The 17,500-nt window shown below is 40.9% G+C and overlaps 1 protein-coding gene across 5 annotated transcripts in view; it reads right to left on the bottom strand.

The window, feature by feature from the left end:
• pcdh15a (protocadherin-related 15a) overlaps positions 1-17,500 on the bottom strand; it is a 564,893-nt gene that overhangs the window by 130,911 nt on the left and 416,482 nt on the right. For all 5 annotated transcript variants that reach the window (XM_061911787.1, XM_061911785.1, XM_061911784.1 and 2 more), the window contains 2 exons: positions 7,878-8,018; positions 2,361-2,473 (listed from right to left, as the gene is read on the bottom strand). In XM_061911787.1, the coding sequence (XP_061767771.1) occupies positions 2,361-2,473; positions 7,878-8,018 (254 nt within the window). The remainder of the gene's footprint in view (positions 1-2,360; positions 2,474-7,877; positions 8,019-17,500) is intronic.

Here is a 17,500-nt window from a genome sequence, read left to right as displayed (position 1 = left end):
AAACAGAGTGATGTCCCCACTAAGTAGGAATTGCCCGAACACACACACACACACACACACACACACACACACACACACACACACACACACACACACACACACACACACACACACACACACACACACACGGCCGCCCGTCAGCATCTTAGATGTGTTTTCTTCTTTGCGACAGCTTAATAGTCTAAACACTTAATGGTGTCAAAAGAGCTTGTTAATAAACTGGCAAGAGAAGGCGAATGCTCCGCCCTGGGAGAGACACGAGCCCAGTTTGCAGCCGCAATGATTTGCCGCAACCGCCCTAAGGATTCAATACATATTTATACTGCAAACTCATTAATGCGCCGGGTGGAAAAAAATGAGAGGAGGACAAAGACGCAGGACCTGGAAGACTAGAAACTAGGGCTTTCACAGCCGTTACCCCGGAGAACTGAATGAATCGTACGGTGTGCAAAGATCCACTCTGTACGCCGTACGATTCATTCAATCCACCGGGGTAATGATTCGATTCAGATTTCATTCAGAGTCGATTCTCGATTCAAAATCCATACTTTTATAATAACATTGGGTGCCTGTTCTGTGATTGACTACATTCCTCCATAAAACAGATTAAAAGCATATATATTACTTTAAAGAAAACTGGTTTTGCCAAATAAAATTCCGCCCAAAGATTTGATAAAGTCAAATACTAATAAGGCGACAAGAGAAGTAGCTGACACTTATTGAACCGGCGGTATAACAAAAAAAAGCGTCCATAGCGTTTCTGCTTGAAAGGATTCTTCACTCATGACGCCACAAAACATTTTACAATTTAACTAAAACAATTCATACCTACTAAATCGTCCGACGTGCGGTGTCTGTAGGAGTGTTTTCATGCACATTTGTACGCACTATTGTAATGTAGTGCAGCATTTGCTAATACGCTAACACATTTACAAGTTTCTGTGTTAGCATTAATAACTTGCAACGGTATTCTGTTGGCATGCTTTCAGTTTGACAAATTTTGCAGTCAAGTTTAGCCGATTGGAGAGCTAGCTTTTGCAGCTAATGGATCAATGACCATGACTTCTGTTTTGTTTGATCAGCTGTTTTACTGCCTTGGAAACAATTAAAATATGTAAATAAACGTTTACAGAATCTTTTTGTGTAAATAGCTCATTTTGCTTATAGTCTGGTGTGGCTAATATATAGAATTTTCTATAATCCGGAAAATACGCTAAATTGGTGCTTTTTGGTGTCTGCAGGAGTTTTTTTTTTTTTTTCAATGACGTTTGTTTTTTTCATCAACATAGAAAAAACAAAAATTCTTGCAATATAGGTTTTCTTGCGACTGGAAAATTCAAAGGCATGCTCGCAGTTAGCTCCGAGGGCACATCTTTAGCGTACTGGCAAAAAAACAGGTTTCGTTGTAGATGTTTTGCAAGACTATCGATAAGATCAAAGATTTAATGAAGTCAAATGCAAATAAGGCAACAGGAGAAGTATTGAACCGGGAAAAAAAAAATAAAAATGTTTATAGCGTTTCTGCTTAAAGGGATTCTTCATTCATCCTTTCAAGCAATGTTTGTAAGTTTCAGAAATAGAACTACAACAATTAATACATACTTTACTGTCCCATGCGTAATGTCTGTAGGAGTGTTTTAATGCATATTTTTACGTGCTATCGTAATGTAATGAAGCATTCGCTAATATGCTGAAATGTTTACAAGTGTCTGTGTTAGTATCAATAACTTACAATAGTATTCTGTTTGGGCGGTTTCAGTTTCACAAATTCTGCAGTCAAGTTAGCTGATTGGAGAGCTAGCTTTTGCAGCTAATGGATCCATGACCATGACTTCTGTTTTGTTTGATCAGCCGTTTTACTGCCTTGGTACACACACCACTTGGAAACAATTAAAATATATAAATAAACATTGACAACATCTTTTTGTGTAAATAACTAATTTTGCTCATAGTCCGGCGTGGCTAATATATGGAAATTTCCCTAAAATATAGTACACTGGTGCTCTCTATAGTCTGGAAAATACGGTAAATTGGTGCTTTTTCTTTTTTTTTCCAATGACGTTTGTTTTTTTCATTAAAACATCTTAAGACCCGATTTATTGGTTTACATGTTTTTTTTGTTTTTTTCTCTTTGCTTTTTGGGCTTATTGTAACTAAAAATCATATTTTGATATGATGTACTTAGTCCATAAGTACACAAATGTGTACTTCATGTTTAGTGACATGCTAATTCTTAGTTTTACACTTTTTTTCCCAAATTCCATTGTAAGTTATATAAATATATATTGCAGCATTGTATGTTGTATAAATATATATTGCAGCATGTACAGTAAATACATTAAAGTAAATAAAGTAGGCACCTGTACTCCTCCTGGGTGAATATGGGGATGCGCGAGGGCTGAAGGACAGTGATCTCCACTACTGTGCTGTTAGTCTTCACAGGCTCACCGGCGTCAAAGGCGATAACAAACAACTGTAAACAAACACACAGCCAAGAACCAGATGTTAGGTGTTGTTTACAGCAGCAATAATTCATTTTACAAGCACAAAAAAGGACGGATATATAAAAATAAAAAAATACAGATGCAAGTTTTAGGATAGGGAAGCACTGCAAAATGTCTGTGTTCAAAAACAAAAATACAAAAATGAGGGGTATTTTATTTGAAATAAGCTAAATTATCTGCCAAGACAACATTTGGCTTGTCAAGACTTTCCAAAACTGGTCAAATTTGAAGGTTTTTTTTTCGGCAACTTCTTGTTGATTTTTGCTGAAGGGAGTCAGTGTATGAAATATAGGTCTAAGTCAGACCTACATCGAGGTTTTTGTTTCATGTCTCTACGACATTCCTAACGGAAGTTACAAGCAGTTTTGTCTGTGTTTTTTTCCTAGGGGGCGCTAGAAATTTTGAGTTTTGGGTTTGATATTTTATTAGATGGCAATTTTTGTCACTCCTCATGAATGTGTAAAATTTGGTGAGTTTTGAAGCATGTTAAGAGGGTCAAATTACAGCTCGAAGAGGCGGCAGAATAATAATAAAGAATAATAATAATAATAATAATAAAACCTTAGAAATACAATAGGGTCCTCTGTCCCAAAGGGACTTTCAGTCCCTAAGGAGCTAACCTCAATGAACCCAAAAATACCTTAAAATAATTATATTCTCACTAATAAAAAGTGTACCACTATATGAGTACGAATTTTCTATTGTTTCATTGTAAATACAACAGTAAAGTTCATTTGGCTGTCATCTGTTTTAATTATGAGACACAATTGCGTCAAAGTCAGGATTTGTTTTTCCATGCTTGAAATAAGAACATTTTACTTTAAAATAGTTGAAACACTTGATATTCTAGTTTCAAGCATGTTTTACTCAACATAGCTCATCAAATCTCAGCAACAAGCTGGAATATCTTACTGACGTCATTTAGGATAAATCTTACTGACGTCATTTAGGATAAAAGGAGTAAAACACTAACATCAAATCTTATGTAAGGCCACGGCAAGTCCCGGGATGCCCGAAATGTCCATAACTCACCCAGCCAAGTCCCACGGGGAGGGGGGGGGGGGGGGGGGGGGGGGGGGGGTGAAAGTCGGCAAAAGTCCCAAAAATGTCCAAAATACTTACCCGGGTTTGAGTCCCACAAGTCCCGCCTCCGCCGGCTGTGATGTCCAAAATGTCCCAAAACTCACCCAGCAAAGTCCACGGGAAGGCAGGGAGAAAAGTTGGAAAAGTCGCAAAAGTCCCAAAAATGTCCAAAATACCTACCAAAGTTCAAGTCCGGGAAGCCCAAAATGTCCAAAATGCGCCCACCAAAGTCCCGCGGGAAGGCGGGGAGAAAAGTGAGTGGGACAGGAACCTGGGTAAGTATTTTGAACATTTATGGAACTTTTGCCAACTTTTCTCCCCCCTCCCCGTGGGACTCGGCTGGCTGTGTTATGGACATTTTTGGCATCCCGGGACTTGTGTGGCCGGCGGTGGGACTTGTGGGACTGGAACCTGGGTAGGTATTTTGAACAGTTTTGTGGTCTTTTGCCTTCTTTTCTCACTTTTCTCCACCACTCCTTGTGGGACTTTGCTGGGTAAGTTATGGACATTATTTGCAGCCCGGGACTTGTGCGGCCGGCGGTGGGACTTGTGGGACTGGAACCTGGGTAGGTATTTTGAACAGTTTTGGGGACTTTTGCCGACTTTTCCCCCCACTTCCTGTGGACTTTGCTGGGTGAGTTTTGAACATTTTTTGCATCCCGGGACTTGTGCGGCCGGCAGAGGGACTTGTTGGACTCGAATCTGAGTAGGTATTTTTAATATTTTTGGGACTTTTACCGACTTTTCCAACTTCTATCCTTCCCGTGGGGACTCGGCTGGATGTGTTACGGACATTTCGGGCATCCCGGGACTTGTGCGGCCGGTGGTGGGACTTGTGGGACTGGAACCTGGGTAAGTATTTTGTACATTTTTTGGGGACTTTTGCCGACTTTTCTCCCCCACTTCCCATGGGACTTTGCGGGTGCGTTTCGGACATTTTTTGCATCCCGGGGATTGTGCGGCCGGCGGTGGGACTTGTGGGACTGGAACCTGGGTAGGTATTTTGAACATTTTTGGGGACTTTTGCCGACTTTTCTCCCCCACTTCACGTGGGACTTTGCTGGGTAAGTTTTGGACATTTTTTGCAGCCCGGGACTTGTGCGGCCGGCGGAGGGACTTGTTGGACTCGAACTTGGGTAGGTATTTTTAATATTTTTGGGACTTTTGCCGACTTTTCCAACCTCTGTCCCTCCCCGTGGAATCGGCTGGATGTGTTACGGACATTTTGGACATTCCGGGACTTGTGCGGCCGGTGGCGGACTTGTGCGACTGGAACCTGGGTAGGTATTTTGAACAGGTTTGGGGTCTCTTGCCGTCTTTTCTCACTTTTCTCCCCCACTCCCTATGGGACTTTGCCGTGGTAAGTTTTGGACATTTTCTGCATCCCAGGACTTGTGCGGCCGGCGGCGGGACTTGTTGGACTCGAACCTGGGTAGGTATTTTTAATATTTTTAATATTGTTGACGACTTTTCCAACCTCTATCCCTCCCTGTGGGAATCGGCTGGATGTGTTACGGACATTTCGGGCATTCCGGGACTTGTGCGGCGGTGGTGGGACTTGTGGGACTGGAACCTGGGTAAGTATTTTGTACATTTTTTGGGGACTTTTGCCGACTTTTCTCCCCCACTTCCCATGGGACTTTGCCGGTGCGTTTCGGACATTTTTTGCATCCCGGGATTGTGCGGCGGTGGTGGGACTTGTGGGACTGGAACCTGGGTAGGTATTTTGAACATTTTTGGGGACTTTTGCCGACTTTTCTCCCCCACTTCACGTGGGACTTTGCTGGGTAAGTTTTGGACATTTTTTGCATCCCGGGACTTGTGCGGCCGGCGGCGGGACTTGTTGGACTCGAACTTGGGTAGGTATTTTTAATATTTTTGGGACTTTTGCCGACTTTTCCAACCTCTGTCCCTCCCCGTGGGACTCGGCTGGATGTGTTATGGACATTTTGGACATTCCGGGACTTGTGCGGCCGGTGGCGGGACTTGTGCGACTGGAACCTGGGTAGGTATTTTGTACACGAGTCCCGTGGGACTTTGCCTGGTGCGTTTCGGACATTTTTTGCAGCCTGGGACTTGTGCGGCCGGCGGCGGGACTTGTGGGACTGGAACCTGGGGAGGTATTTTCGACAAAAATGGGACTTTTGACCATTTTGGTGTTTTTTTCCCTTCTTCTTCCCCACCTTTTTGTGCACCATTGCTGGATGTGTTTTGGACATTTGGACAAAAATAGTTTCAAGCATGTTTTACTCAATATAGATCATCACATCTCAGCAACAAGCTGGAATATCTTACTGACATCATTTAGGAGCAAAAGACTTTAAGCAAGTCAAATCTGCATAGTGAGAAGAATGATCTTAGACAGAAAATAAGAAAATATCTCCCTTTTTTGAGATTATTTCATCTTACTTAGATTTCATCTTTTGCAGTTCAAGGCTAGTATTGTGTTGCATTAGAGGTTGAAAAAGCATCAGCGAGAAAGCATCATTAGCACAAAATGTCAAAGAGCACCTGTTTCTCTTTAAAAGCTATACTTATAAAACAAAAAACAAAACAAAAAAACACAAAACTAAACAAGGTCACATTGGGATGATAGCTTTATATAACAAGATGGGGAAGTCTAATCTGGTTTGCATTCCTGCAAAAAAGAAAAAAAAAAAAGAAAAATGTCATCAATCTAAATATGGTTTTATGTAAGGAAATAATGGTAGTCTCATATTTGTTCTTTCTATTTTGACAAAGTATACTTACAATTGCATGTCTCTGTGTTAGTATTGTTAACTTACAATGGCGTTATTTTTGTATTGTTTCAGTTTCACAAATTCTTTATTTAATTCACCAAAACGTCAACATGGTGTTATTGAGTCCGTTAGCTGATTGGAGAGTTCATTTCACAGCGTATATATCTGCGAATCATATTTGGAAAAAATATTTTTTCTTCCGAAATTTAGTGGGTGCAGCTTTAATACCGCTCTTCAGTCAGGAAAATACAGTACATCCTGTTTTTCGCCTTGAACCAGAAGTACAACTGTTTAAAATATTTCCAATGCATCACTCCCAGCAACGGTTTTAAGTTTTACAATATAACTAAAAGATTTCATACTTACTAAACCGTCTAATGTGTGGTGATAAGACTCCGGCTTATTAGTGATTCCTAGAGCTCAAAAAAAGTCTGCGGGCTATAGAGCGTTTTCCGTTCGGGCTCCAGTACTCTGGAATGCCCTCCCGGTAACAGTTCGAGATGCTACCTCAGTAGAAGCATTTAAGTCTCATCTTAAAACCCATCTGTATACTCTAGCCTTTAAATAGACCTCCTTTTTAGACCAGTTGATCTGCCGCTTCTTTTCTTTCTCCTATGTCCCCCCCTCCCTTGTGGAGGGGGTCCGGTCCGATGACCATGGATGAAGTACTGACTGTCCAGAGTCGAGACCCAGGATGGACCGCTCGCCTGTATCGGTTGGGGACATCTCTACGCTGCTGATCCGCTTGAGATGGTTTCCTATGGACGGGACTCTCACTGCTGTCTTGGAGCCACTATGGATTGAACTTTCACAGTATCATGTTAGACCCGCTCGACATCCATTGCTTTCGGTCCCCTAGAGGGGGGGGGGTTGCCCACATCTGAGGTCCTCTCCAAGGTTTCTCATAGTCAGCATTGTCGCTGGCGTCCCACTGAATGTGAATTCTCCCTGCCCACTGGGTGTGAGTTTTCCTTGCCCTTTTGTGGGTTCTTCCGAGGATGTTGTAGTCGTAATGATTTGTGCAGTCCTTTGAGACATTTGTGATTTGGGGCTATATAAATAAACATTGATTGATTGATTGATTGATGGTGTCTGTAGGAGTGTTTTCATGCATTTTTGTAAATACTATCATAATATAATCACGTTTGCGTCGTTGGCATTAGCTAAAATGCTAACACCTTTACAAATTTCTGTGTTAGTATTATCAACTTACAATGACATTCTTGTTGTATTGTTTCAGTTTCGTAATTTCACCAAAACATCATGGTGGAGTTATTGAATCTGTTTAGCTGATTGGAGAGTTAGCTTCCGTAGCTCGTGGCTCCATGACAATGGCTTCTGTTTTATTTGATCAGCTGTTTTACTGCCGTTTCACAGGCATTTGCGGCTTACAGTCCGGTGCGGCAAATACATGTACAAATATGTTTTTCTTCTAAAATTTGGTGGAACGGCTTAAATATAGTGAAAATACTGTAGTTTTCAGCTAAAGAATATTAAGAAGATCACTACAATTAGTACTTCTACTATAATTATGTTGCCCTCCACTCACTTGAAAGATAAGACTGGGCTCTTCGTTGAGGTTGACTTTAGTGACGACTCTTCCAGTGTCCTCCTCCACGTCAAAGATGCTGCCGCTGTAGGGTGACCTGTCCTGGTCCACCCTGTAGCGGACCAAACTGGCCGGAGTGTCCTGAAGAACAAGAAGACAATAATAAACATGACAAAACAGAAATGACCACCACCAAAATACCAAAGACGGGATTTGCTCTTAAGTACCTGGGTAGAAAGTGTCGGTTTGATTTCACTTTGCAAGACGAAACCTTTAGTTAATTTAGCTAAAATTCAGAGTTCAACCAACATTTTGGATTTTTTTTTTTTTTTTTTTTTCAAAACGAGTCTCAATTAACATTGAGCATTCAAAACATTAAGTTTTGCTTTTTTGTGTTTTGCCACAAGAGGAGAATGTGATCACTGCCTTACCACAGAAATAAAATAAAGCATTGTTGGCGCTAGGAATTTTTCAACCCTGGGACCCCATCAAGTTATAAAAATGGGGGTCCCACAGTGGATTTTTTTTTTTCACCGTTTTGAAAACAAATGATAAATGTATGCATTATCCTGTTATATCCCACATTTTATATTGTGTTTTGGTAAAAAGGTTGTCCTTGTAAAATATGCAGAGATGAGATATGTCAGTATCAAAATATTACTTGAAAATTTTGTTGGGGCAGCAGCAAAGTGGTGGTTTGGGTAGATATTTGCTCTAAAAATTGTATTTTAACAAGTAAACAGTACAGTAGGTGCTTGATTTTTAAATACAGTTGTGGTCATAAGTTTACATACACTTGTAAAAAACATAATGTCCACAGAACTTTCCTCCAGAAGGTCTCATCTGTGTCCATGTGATGTTACATGAAAAAATGGATCTGTGTGGTTATAATAGCAAGCAATATGCTTGGAGGAGAAAAGGTGAGGCCTTTAATCCTAGGAACACCATCCCTACCATCTAAACATGGTGGTGGTAGTATTTTTCACTGCGGGGGGGGCTCGCAGCTTACTGCGGGGTTAGTTCCCCCCGGGATGCAGACGGAACACTCCGGACAGGACGTGCAGGTAGGAACATGATTTATTGTCGATATCAAACAAGCACGGTGGAAGAGGGGTTAATGCAACTGCCTCACAATACGAAGGTCCTGAGTAGTCCTGGGTTCAATCCCAGACTCAGGATCTTTCTGTGTGGAGTTTGCATGTTTTCCCCCGTGACTGCGTGGGTTCTGTCCGGGTACTCCGGCTTCCTCCCACCTCCAAAGACATGCACCTGGGGATAGGCTCCTCCCACCTCCAAAGACATGCACCTGGGGATAGGTTGATTGGCAACACTAAAAATGGTCCCTAGTGTGTGAATGTTGTCTGTCTATCTGTGTTGGCCCTGTGATGAGGTGGCGACTTCCGAATTAAATTTAAATAAGCTCTAGCGACCCCCCGCGGGCCCAAAAGGAACAAGCGGTAGAAAATGGATGGATGGATGGAAACGAGTACCAAAAGCAGAAAATAAGCCAGAGGAAAAACGTGCCGATCGCACTAAACGCTAACGCTAACAGTTAGCATAGACTAGAGATAAGGAATACTCACTGACCAGCAAAGGCAGGCTGAAATAGTCCCTCTGATTAGTGCTCAGAAACAATAAGCACCCAAAGTTACAGAAAACAAAAAAACGTGCACAAAAACAGGAACTAAGGGAGTCCAAAACTAACAGGATATAACAAAAACATGATCATGACAGTGTTATGCTCTGGGTGAGTTTTGCTGCCAATGGAGCCGATGCTTTACAGAGTAAATGAGACAATGAAAAAGGAGAACTGCCTCCAAATTCTTCAGGACTACCTAAAATCATCAGGCCGGATGTTGGGTCTTGGACACAGTTGGGTGTTCCAACAGGACCATGACCCCAAACACACAACAAAAGTGGTAAAGGAATGGCTAAATTAGGCTAGAATTAAGGTTTTAGAAGTACTTAAACCCCATTGAGAACATGTGGACAATGCTGAAGAAACAAGTCTATATCAGAAAACCAACATATTTTGCTGAACTGCACCCATTTTGACAAGAGGAGTGGTCAAAAATTTGACAGAAAGCTTGCCAGAAGCTTGGGGTTGGATACCAAAACACTGTATGGCAGTGAAACTTGCCAAAGGACAAGTAAGCAAATATTAACATTGTTGTATGTATACTTTTGACCCAGCAGATTTGCTCACATTTTCAGTATATGTGTATGTAAACTTTTGACCATGATTGTATGTAATGCTCATAAAGATATTCTAGTAAAATATGCAAAGGTGAGATGTGTAAATACAAAAATTTTACGTTGAATCACTTTTTGTCAGGTGAATGCATTTAATGAAACAAACAAGAAGAGGTTTGATGACATCAACATCGGACTAACAACAGTCCTTTAAATCTCATTAAAACCACAGAAGAGGCAAACTGTCATTTTCCGGACACAATTAAGGCAATCACATTTTGGTGCAACACCTGCATTTATAAACAAAACAAAATGCCGGCGGAAAGCAATTATCGATATGTAAACCTGAGTTTGGACCCGCAGAATGAAAGGGTCGGTAAAAAACAACAATCCGCATCCCAGGGAAGCGCGGACTTCCAGAAATGCACGTCCTTTCTGTTTTAAAAGCGTAAAAAGACACAAAAACTCCAACATTGATAAAGGAAAATGATACATGCTTCTCTATGGTGGCTGCTCAGAATACTCAAGGCTTACGGGGTTACGGGGTCCCCCCCAATCTACTCCGGGCCATAAAGACCATGTACAAGGGCACAAGAGCCAAGGTGGTAACCCCAGATGGCATCAGCAAGGAATTTGAAATCCTGGCAGGGGTGCAGCAGGGATACACTCTTGCCCCCCTTCCTCTTTATCATAGCTCTGGACTACGTGCTCAGGAAAGCCATCAACCGGCGGGAGCAGGAGCTTGGCTTCACATTTACACCAAGAAGGTCTAGGAGAACCCCTGCTGTAGCCCTGGCAGACCTAGACTACGTAGATGACATGTTGGCTGATAGCGTGGAGCAGGTACAGGAACTCCTGAACAGAGTGTGCCAGGGTTGAACGCATATAAGACTGAGGTAATCACATATAACCAACACATGGACCAACCGCCAATAAAAACATCAGATGGCAACACTCTGCGAGAGGTCAATGATTTCAAGTACTTGGGTTCCTGGATTAACTACACAGAACAAGACCTTAAGGTCAGGAAGGCACGAGCGTGGAGGGCCCTGAACGGTATGGCGAAAGTGTGGTGCTCCAATCTCCACCCACACATAAAGCTGAGTCTATTCCACTACGCAGATGACATCTGCCTGTTGGCTGATAGTGTGGAGCAGGCACAGGGATTCCTGATCAGAGTGGAGGTGGAATGAGCCAGAGTTGGCCTCAGACTGAACGCAACGAAGACTCAGGTAATCACCTATAACCTACACATAGACCACCCGTCAAGAACAACATCAGATGGCAACGCTCTGCAAGAGGTCAATGACTTCAAGTACTTGGGTTCCTGGATAGACTCCACAGAACAAGACCTTAAGGTCAGGAAGGCACTAGCGTGGAGGGCCCTGGTCGAGAGTGTGGTGCTCAAATCTCCCTCGACACTACACGGTCTAGCTCCTTCCTATGTTGCTGATTCTATTGTACCATATGTCCCGGCTTATTAGTGATTCCCAAAGCCCCAAAAAAGTCTGCGGGCTATAGAGCATTTTCTATTCAGGCTCCAGTACTCTGGAATGCCCTCTTGGTAACAGTTAGAGATGCTACCTCAGTAGAAGCATTTAAGTCCCAACTTAAAACTAATTTGTATACTCTAGTCTTTAAATAGATCCCCTTCTGGATCAGTTGATCTGCCATTTCTTTTCTGCTCTGCCCCCTCTCCTTCGTGGCGGGGTAGACACAGGTTCGGTGGCCACCGATGAAGCGCTGGGGGTTGAGTTTTTTCTTGCCCTGATGTGGGATCTGAGCCGAGGTTGTCGTTGTGGCTTGTGCAGCTGATTGATTGACACATAAAGCAAAGTCTATTCCACGCCACTGTGGAGTCTGTCCTGTCCGGCTGCGAAAGCTGGACCCTGACACCCACCCTGCAGAAGTCCCTGGATGGGTGCTACACCAGAATGATACGAGCTGTTCTGAATTATGGATCAGAACATCCACATCCCCAACAAGCACCTGAACAACTGCCGAGGTTCAGCAAGAAGTTAACAGCTTGGAGGACGAAGCTGGCCGGCCACTGCCAGAGACATCGGGGGCTCCCGGCCAGCGGGCTGGTCCTATGGGAACCCACGGACGGGCATCCATCGCGAGGACGTCCCGCGCTAACGTACGTGGACATCCTGAAGAAAGACGCGGGAGATGAAAACTCTACGGAGCTGGCCGGGTGTATGGAGAACCGGAATGATTGGAGACTCCGATGGAAGCTTCTCTGAGGACGACTGAGAGAGAGTACCAACACCTGAAAATGAGCTTCCTTCAAACCGTGCATGTAGAAATTCTCCCAATCTCTCAATATTATTATTGAGAAAACATTTGTTTCGACAAATGAATGACAAAACGTTAGGATGTGTAGTGTTGATGACCTTGGAACAGATCAATTGTGCCTTTGCACTCTGGGATTGAATAGGGCTATTTTATGTCTTCAGAGTGTTTTTTTTATTGGGACAAGGGGAGAAAGTTCCTTATAAAATCCAACCATCCAGGCTCCACAGTAAAGGACTTTAATAGTTGCCCTTTAATTAAGAATAATCACACTTCCTTGAGGATCATCTTCATTGTTTTTTCTTACAGCAGTTGTATCCCCAAGAAGCTTTTTAATAAGTATTTACTTTCTTTATTGTTCTGAGCGCCAATTGCCCGAGCTGAGTCTGTTGCCTAGGGGACCGGACTCCCTGCAGGTAAAACCTGAAGTGGCAACACATCCCTAAGGAGGCGGTCTCACAGAGCTCTGTTTTACAGGCTTCTTGGTGGATTATCACAGGGGATATGACCATGCTAAACTACATTTGCTACAGTCTATAGCGACTACTTCTATACGTACCGACCTAATTCCGTCTGGTTTCGGCTCAAACCAATGGAAAAGGGGTAGGACTAAAATAAGCTTTGTGTCTTCCTACTCCAATTCGGACATGGTTTAAATGGAAATGCAAATATGTGAAATATGTGGTGTAAGACATTGAAACTGTAGACAAGTGAGAAATAAACCCACAACCCTGTGGCGGGGAAACAAGCACTTGTAGCAGACTCAGCCAAACTGCCTCTTGGTAATGTGGCAATTTTCCATGCAAACAAAGCAAGTACGCCTGATAGAAAACGCTCAAACTCAAGTACATTGTATCCTAATATTTATGTCAGGTTGAGTTTGTGACGAACCTCAATATGCTGAGAAGACGGCAGGCATTGTGCAGGTAAACATGATTTGATTAAACACTAAAACAAGAACTAACCAAAAGGGTACCAACAAAAGGCGCACTCGAGGCTGATAAACTTGGCTAGGAACAAAAACATTTACTGTGAGACGACGGAACTATGGCATGAGCAGAGTGAACAGAAGTACACAAAGTTACAAGCGACAAGACAGGTAGTGGTGACGTCGACATGACAATAATCCAGCATCTGACTGGAGGACAAAACAGGCTCAAATAGTTCCTGGCTGATTGACACCAGGTGTGGCCAGGTGCCAATCAGCCACAGCTGAGGGGACACAGCACTCAGGGAGACAAACAGGAAACAGAAACATAATAAGAGTGCTGACAGGAACTAAAGACAGGAAACACTACACACACACAGAAGAAAAACTAAAACACAACCAAACTGTCAGGGGCAAGCCGGACATTTGAATTGTAAACTTTGGTTGTGTTTTCTATGTAAACACTCAGTCTCTCAAAGCCAAATCTACTTCAGACAGTCACAAGTAAACCCTTTTTTATTGTTGTTTTGTTCCGTCCATGACCTTGGTTAATGAATCTCCACAAAGTAGGAATTATAAATTGAATATCTCAATAGTTAGAACTTAAAAAATATATTTTACAACTTTCTAAATCATTTTTTGACATTAATAAACCCCAGTAGACATGAAATAACTTGGACACAAGCTACGTGGCGCGAGGCGGTAATGCAGCATTAATAGCAATGTCAAAACATTTTGCTTTTAACTATCCATCCATTTTCTACTGCTTGTCCCTTTCGAGGTCGTGGTCGGGTGCTGGACTTATCTCAGCTGCTTTAATCCTGCTAGAGTTTTACACACATGTGCTTGTCAGTCCTCTGAAGATATGTGCCAAAATGTAAGGGGATTCATAAAAGCAGACTGAAGTTACAGTGGGTGTTTTGTAGACTACATTTTGATATGTGGGAGAATTTTCAAGTTCACTCAACTTGTGAGGTGAATAACATCATCACCGTGTGGTGGAGTTGTCAAAAAAGGCAACACATACACAAACATACATATAATATATACATCCCATCCATCCATTCATTTTCTACCGCTTATTCCCTTAGGGGTCGCGGGTGCCTATCTCAGCTACAATCGAACGGAAGGCGGTGTACACCCTGGACATGTCGACACCTCATCGCAGGGCACATGTAATATATATATATATATATATGTAGACTTGTGCAGGATGTACACCGCCTTCCGCTCGATTGTAGCTGAGACAGGCACCCGCGACCCTGCAACTCCAAAGGGAAAAAGCGGTAGGAAATGGATGGATGGAGATTATATTATATATATATATATATATATATATATATATATATATATATATATATATATATATATACATACATTCATATTTATAAATACATATACATATATACATACATATATATACATACATACATACATACATACATATATACATATATATATACATACACACATATATACATATATATATACATACACACATATATATATATATATATATATATATATATATATATATATATATATATATATATATATATATATATATATATATATATATATATATATATACACACACACACACACACACATATATATATATATACATACATACATACATACATACATATATATACATTCATATTTATACATACATGCATACACATATATACATATATACATAAATACATACATATATACAGTGAGGCAAAAAAGTATTTAGTCAGCCAGCGATTGTGCAAGTTCTCCCACTTCAAATGATGACAGAGGTCTGTCATTTTCATCATAGGTACACTTCAACTGGGAGAGACAGAATGTGGAGAAAAAATCCAGGAGTTCACATTGTAGGAATTTTAAATAATTTATTTGTAAATGATGGTGTAAAATAAGTATTTGGTCAAGCATTCAAAGCTCTCACTGATGGAAGGAGGTTTTGGCTCCAAATCTCAGGATACATGGCCCCATTCATTCTTTCCTTAACACGGATCAATCGTCCTGTCCCCTTAGCAGAAAAACAGCCCCAAAGCATGATGTTTCCACCCCCATGCTTCACAGTAGGTATGGTGTTCTTGGGATGCAACTCAGTATTCTTCTTCCTCCAAACTCGACGAGTTGAGTTTATACCAAAATGGATACATGGATGGTACAGGAGAGGATTGGGAGAATGTCATTTGGTCAGATGAAACCAAAATAGAACTTTTTGGTATAAACTCAACTCGTCGTGTTTATGAGCTTGAACATGAAATATGTTGTCTTTGTAGCATATTCAACTGAATATGGGTTGAAAAAGATTTGCAAATCATTGTATTCTGTTTATATTTACATCTAACACAATTTCCCAACTCATATGGAAACAGGGTTTGCACATATATATATATATATATATATATATATATATATATATATATATATATATATACATATCCATCCATTTTTACCGCTTGTTCCCTTTGGGGTCGCGGGGGGCGTAGGTGATATATATACATATATTTACTGATATTATGACTAATATGTATAACATATACTATACTATGTAGCGTATATTGCAAATGATTTTCTACTTGCCAAGATTTAAAAATTTATTTCTAAAAATGTTACTAGTTTTAAAAGCTTTTTATTTACTTTTAGTCATTGACTTTACATCATGATCTTACTTTTAGCACAAATAATTATGTTTTATTTCTCCCAGTTTAAATTAATATTACATTTAATTATTATTCTCCAAATAGACAATCTCGTTTAAAGATTCGGCAACGTCCAGATAATAATTAATTTAACAACTGCAATTTAAAGAATAAAATATTTATTCGTAGCATAAAAGTCCTTCTAACTTTACAATTTTACAAATCATAATTTAGGACGTATTATTAAGTAACATTAACCTGCTGCATGGACAGATCATTTCAATATTGTTTTGTATATTTTGATCTAAAATATAGTTTTTTTTATCTTATATTTTGTTAGCTCTTTTTTGCAGTGTTGCACAAACAGAAATATTTCTATAAATGAAAGTTAAAACTTTTCATGACCAAACATTCGCTACGATCATAGTTGAAAACAGCTAAAATATCCAAGTTATATGTTTAGCTGTTAATAACCGACACAGATTCAATAAAGATCAGTCCAAATGTTATTTGGACGTAAAAAAAACAAAAAACAAAGCTCCACTCAGCAGATTTGTCGCTCAGTGACACTCCTCATCAATCATTAATAAGGATATTCTGTCACGGCTTCTTGGGTAGTCATTGTTCATTTACACCTGAGTTGAGGCTTGATTCATGTATGTCACAGACAATAACTGTCATGTGGAAATCAAAATGACAAATGAGGCTTCAAAATGCAGAGAAATATATTCCTAAACTCTTTTTCAGGGCTTTTTGCTCGCTGTAAGAGCTAAAAATGGACCAATTACAGGGAAAAGTTACCCGGTACACGTTTAATTCACAAAGAAGGGGTCGGATCAGAAAAGCACTACTTCTACCTACTCCTTTTCAGACAAGTTGAGTTGTGCAAGTGCACTGGTGCAGTACCTCGGTTTTTAAATGCCACACTTATTGCATGAATCAAGGTTCACTGAAAACTTTCAACAAAATTTGCTCAGGGTGGAGGGCGTCGTGGTCTGCGGGCCTGCCGCGGAGCTGGGTGTGTAAGGAACGGCCAGCAGCAGGTGAGTGGATTGCCCAGCTGGGATGGTTATCTAATCACCTGTCGCCCCTATTAGCAGCAGCCGGGCTGAGACACGGGGTTGGAACTGGAGCGAAAGAGAGACACACCAAGAGAAAGACTAGACAAAAAGACTGGAAAGTCGCACAGCAGTGTGCTGTCGTGGCGTGTGCACAAATACAAAGCCCTTTTCCATATGAGTTGGGAAATTGTGTTAGATGTAAATATAAACGGAATAAAATGATTTGCAAATCCCTTTTCAAGCCATATTCAATTGAATGCAGTACAAAGACAATATATTTGATGTTCAAACTCATAAACTTTATTTTTTTTGGGCAAATAATAATTAACTTAGAATTTCCATGGCTGCAACACGTGCCAAAGTAGTTGGGAAAGGGCATGTTCACCACTGTGTTACATCACATTTTCTTTTAACAACACTCAAACGTTTGGGAACTGAGGAAACTAATTGTTGAAGCTTTGAAAATGGAATTGTTTCCCGTTCTTGCTTGATGTACAGCTTAAG

The sequence above is a fragment of the Nerophis ophidion genome, linkage group LG09 (genome assembly GCF_033978795.1).
Source record: "Nerophis ophidion isolate RoL-2023_Sa linkage group LG09, RoL_Noph_v1.0, whole genome shotgun sequence".
NCBI classification, from domain to species: Eukaryota; Metazoa; Chordata; class Actinopteri; order Syngnathiformes; family Syngnathidae; genus Nerophis; species Nerophis ophidion.
Note: the sequence above shows the minus strand (reverse complement) of the source record. Positions and strands in the feature narration are given on the sequence as shown.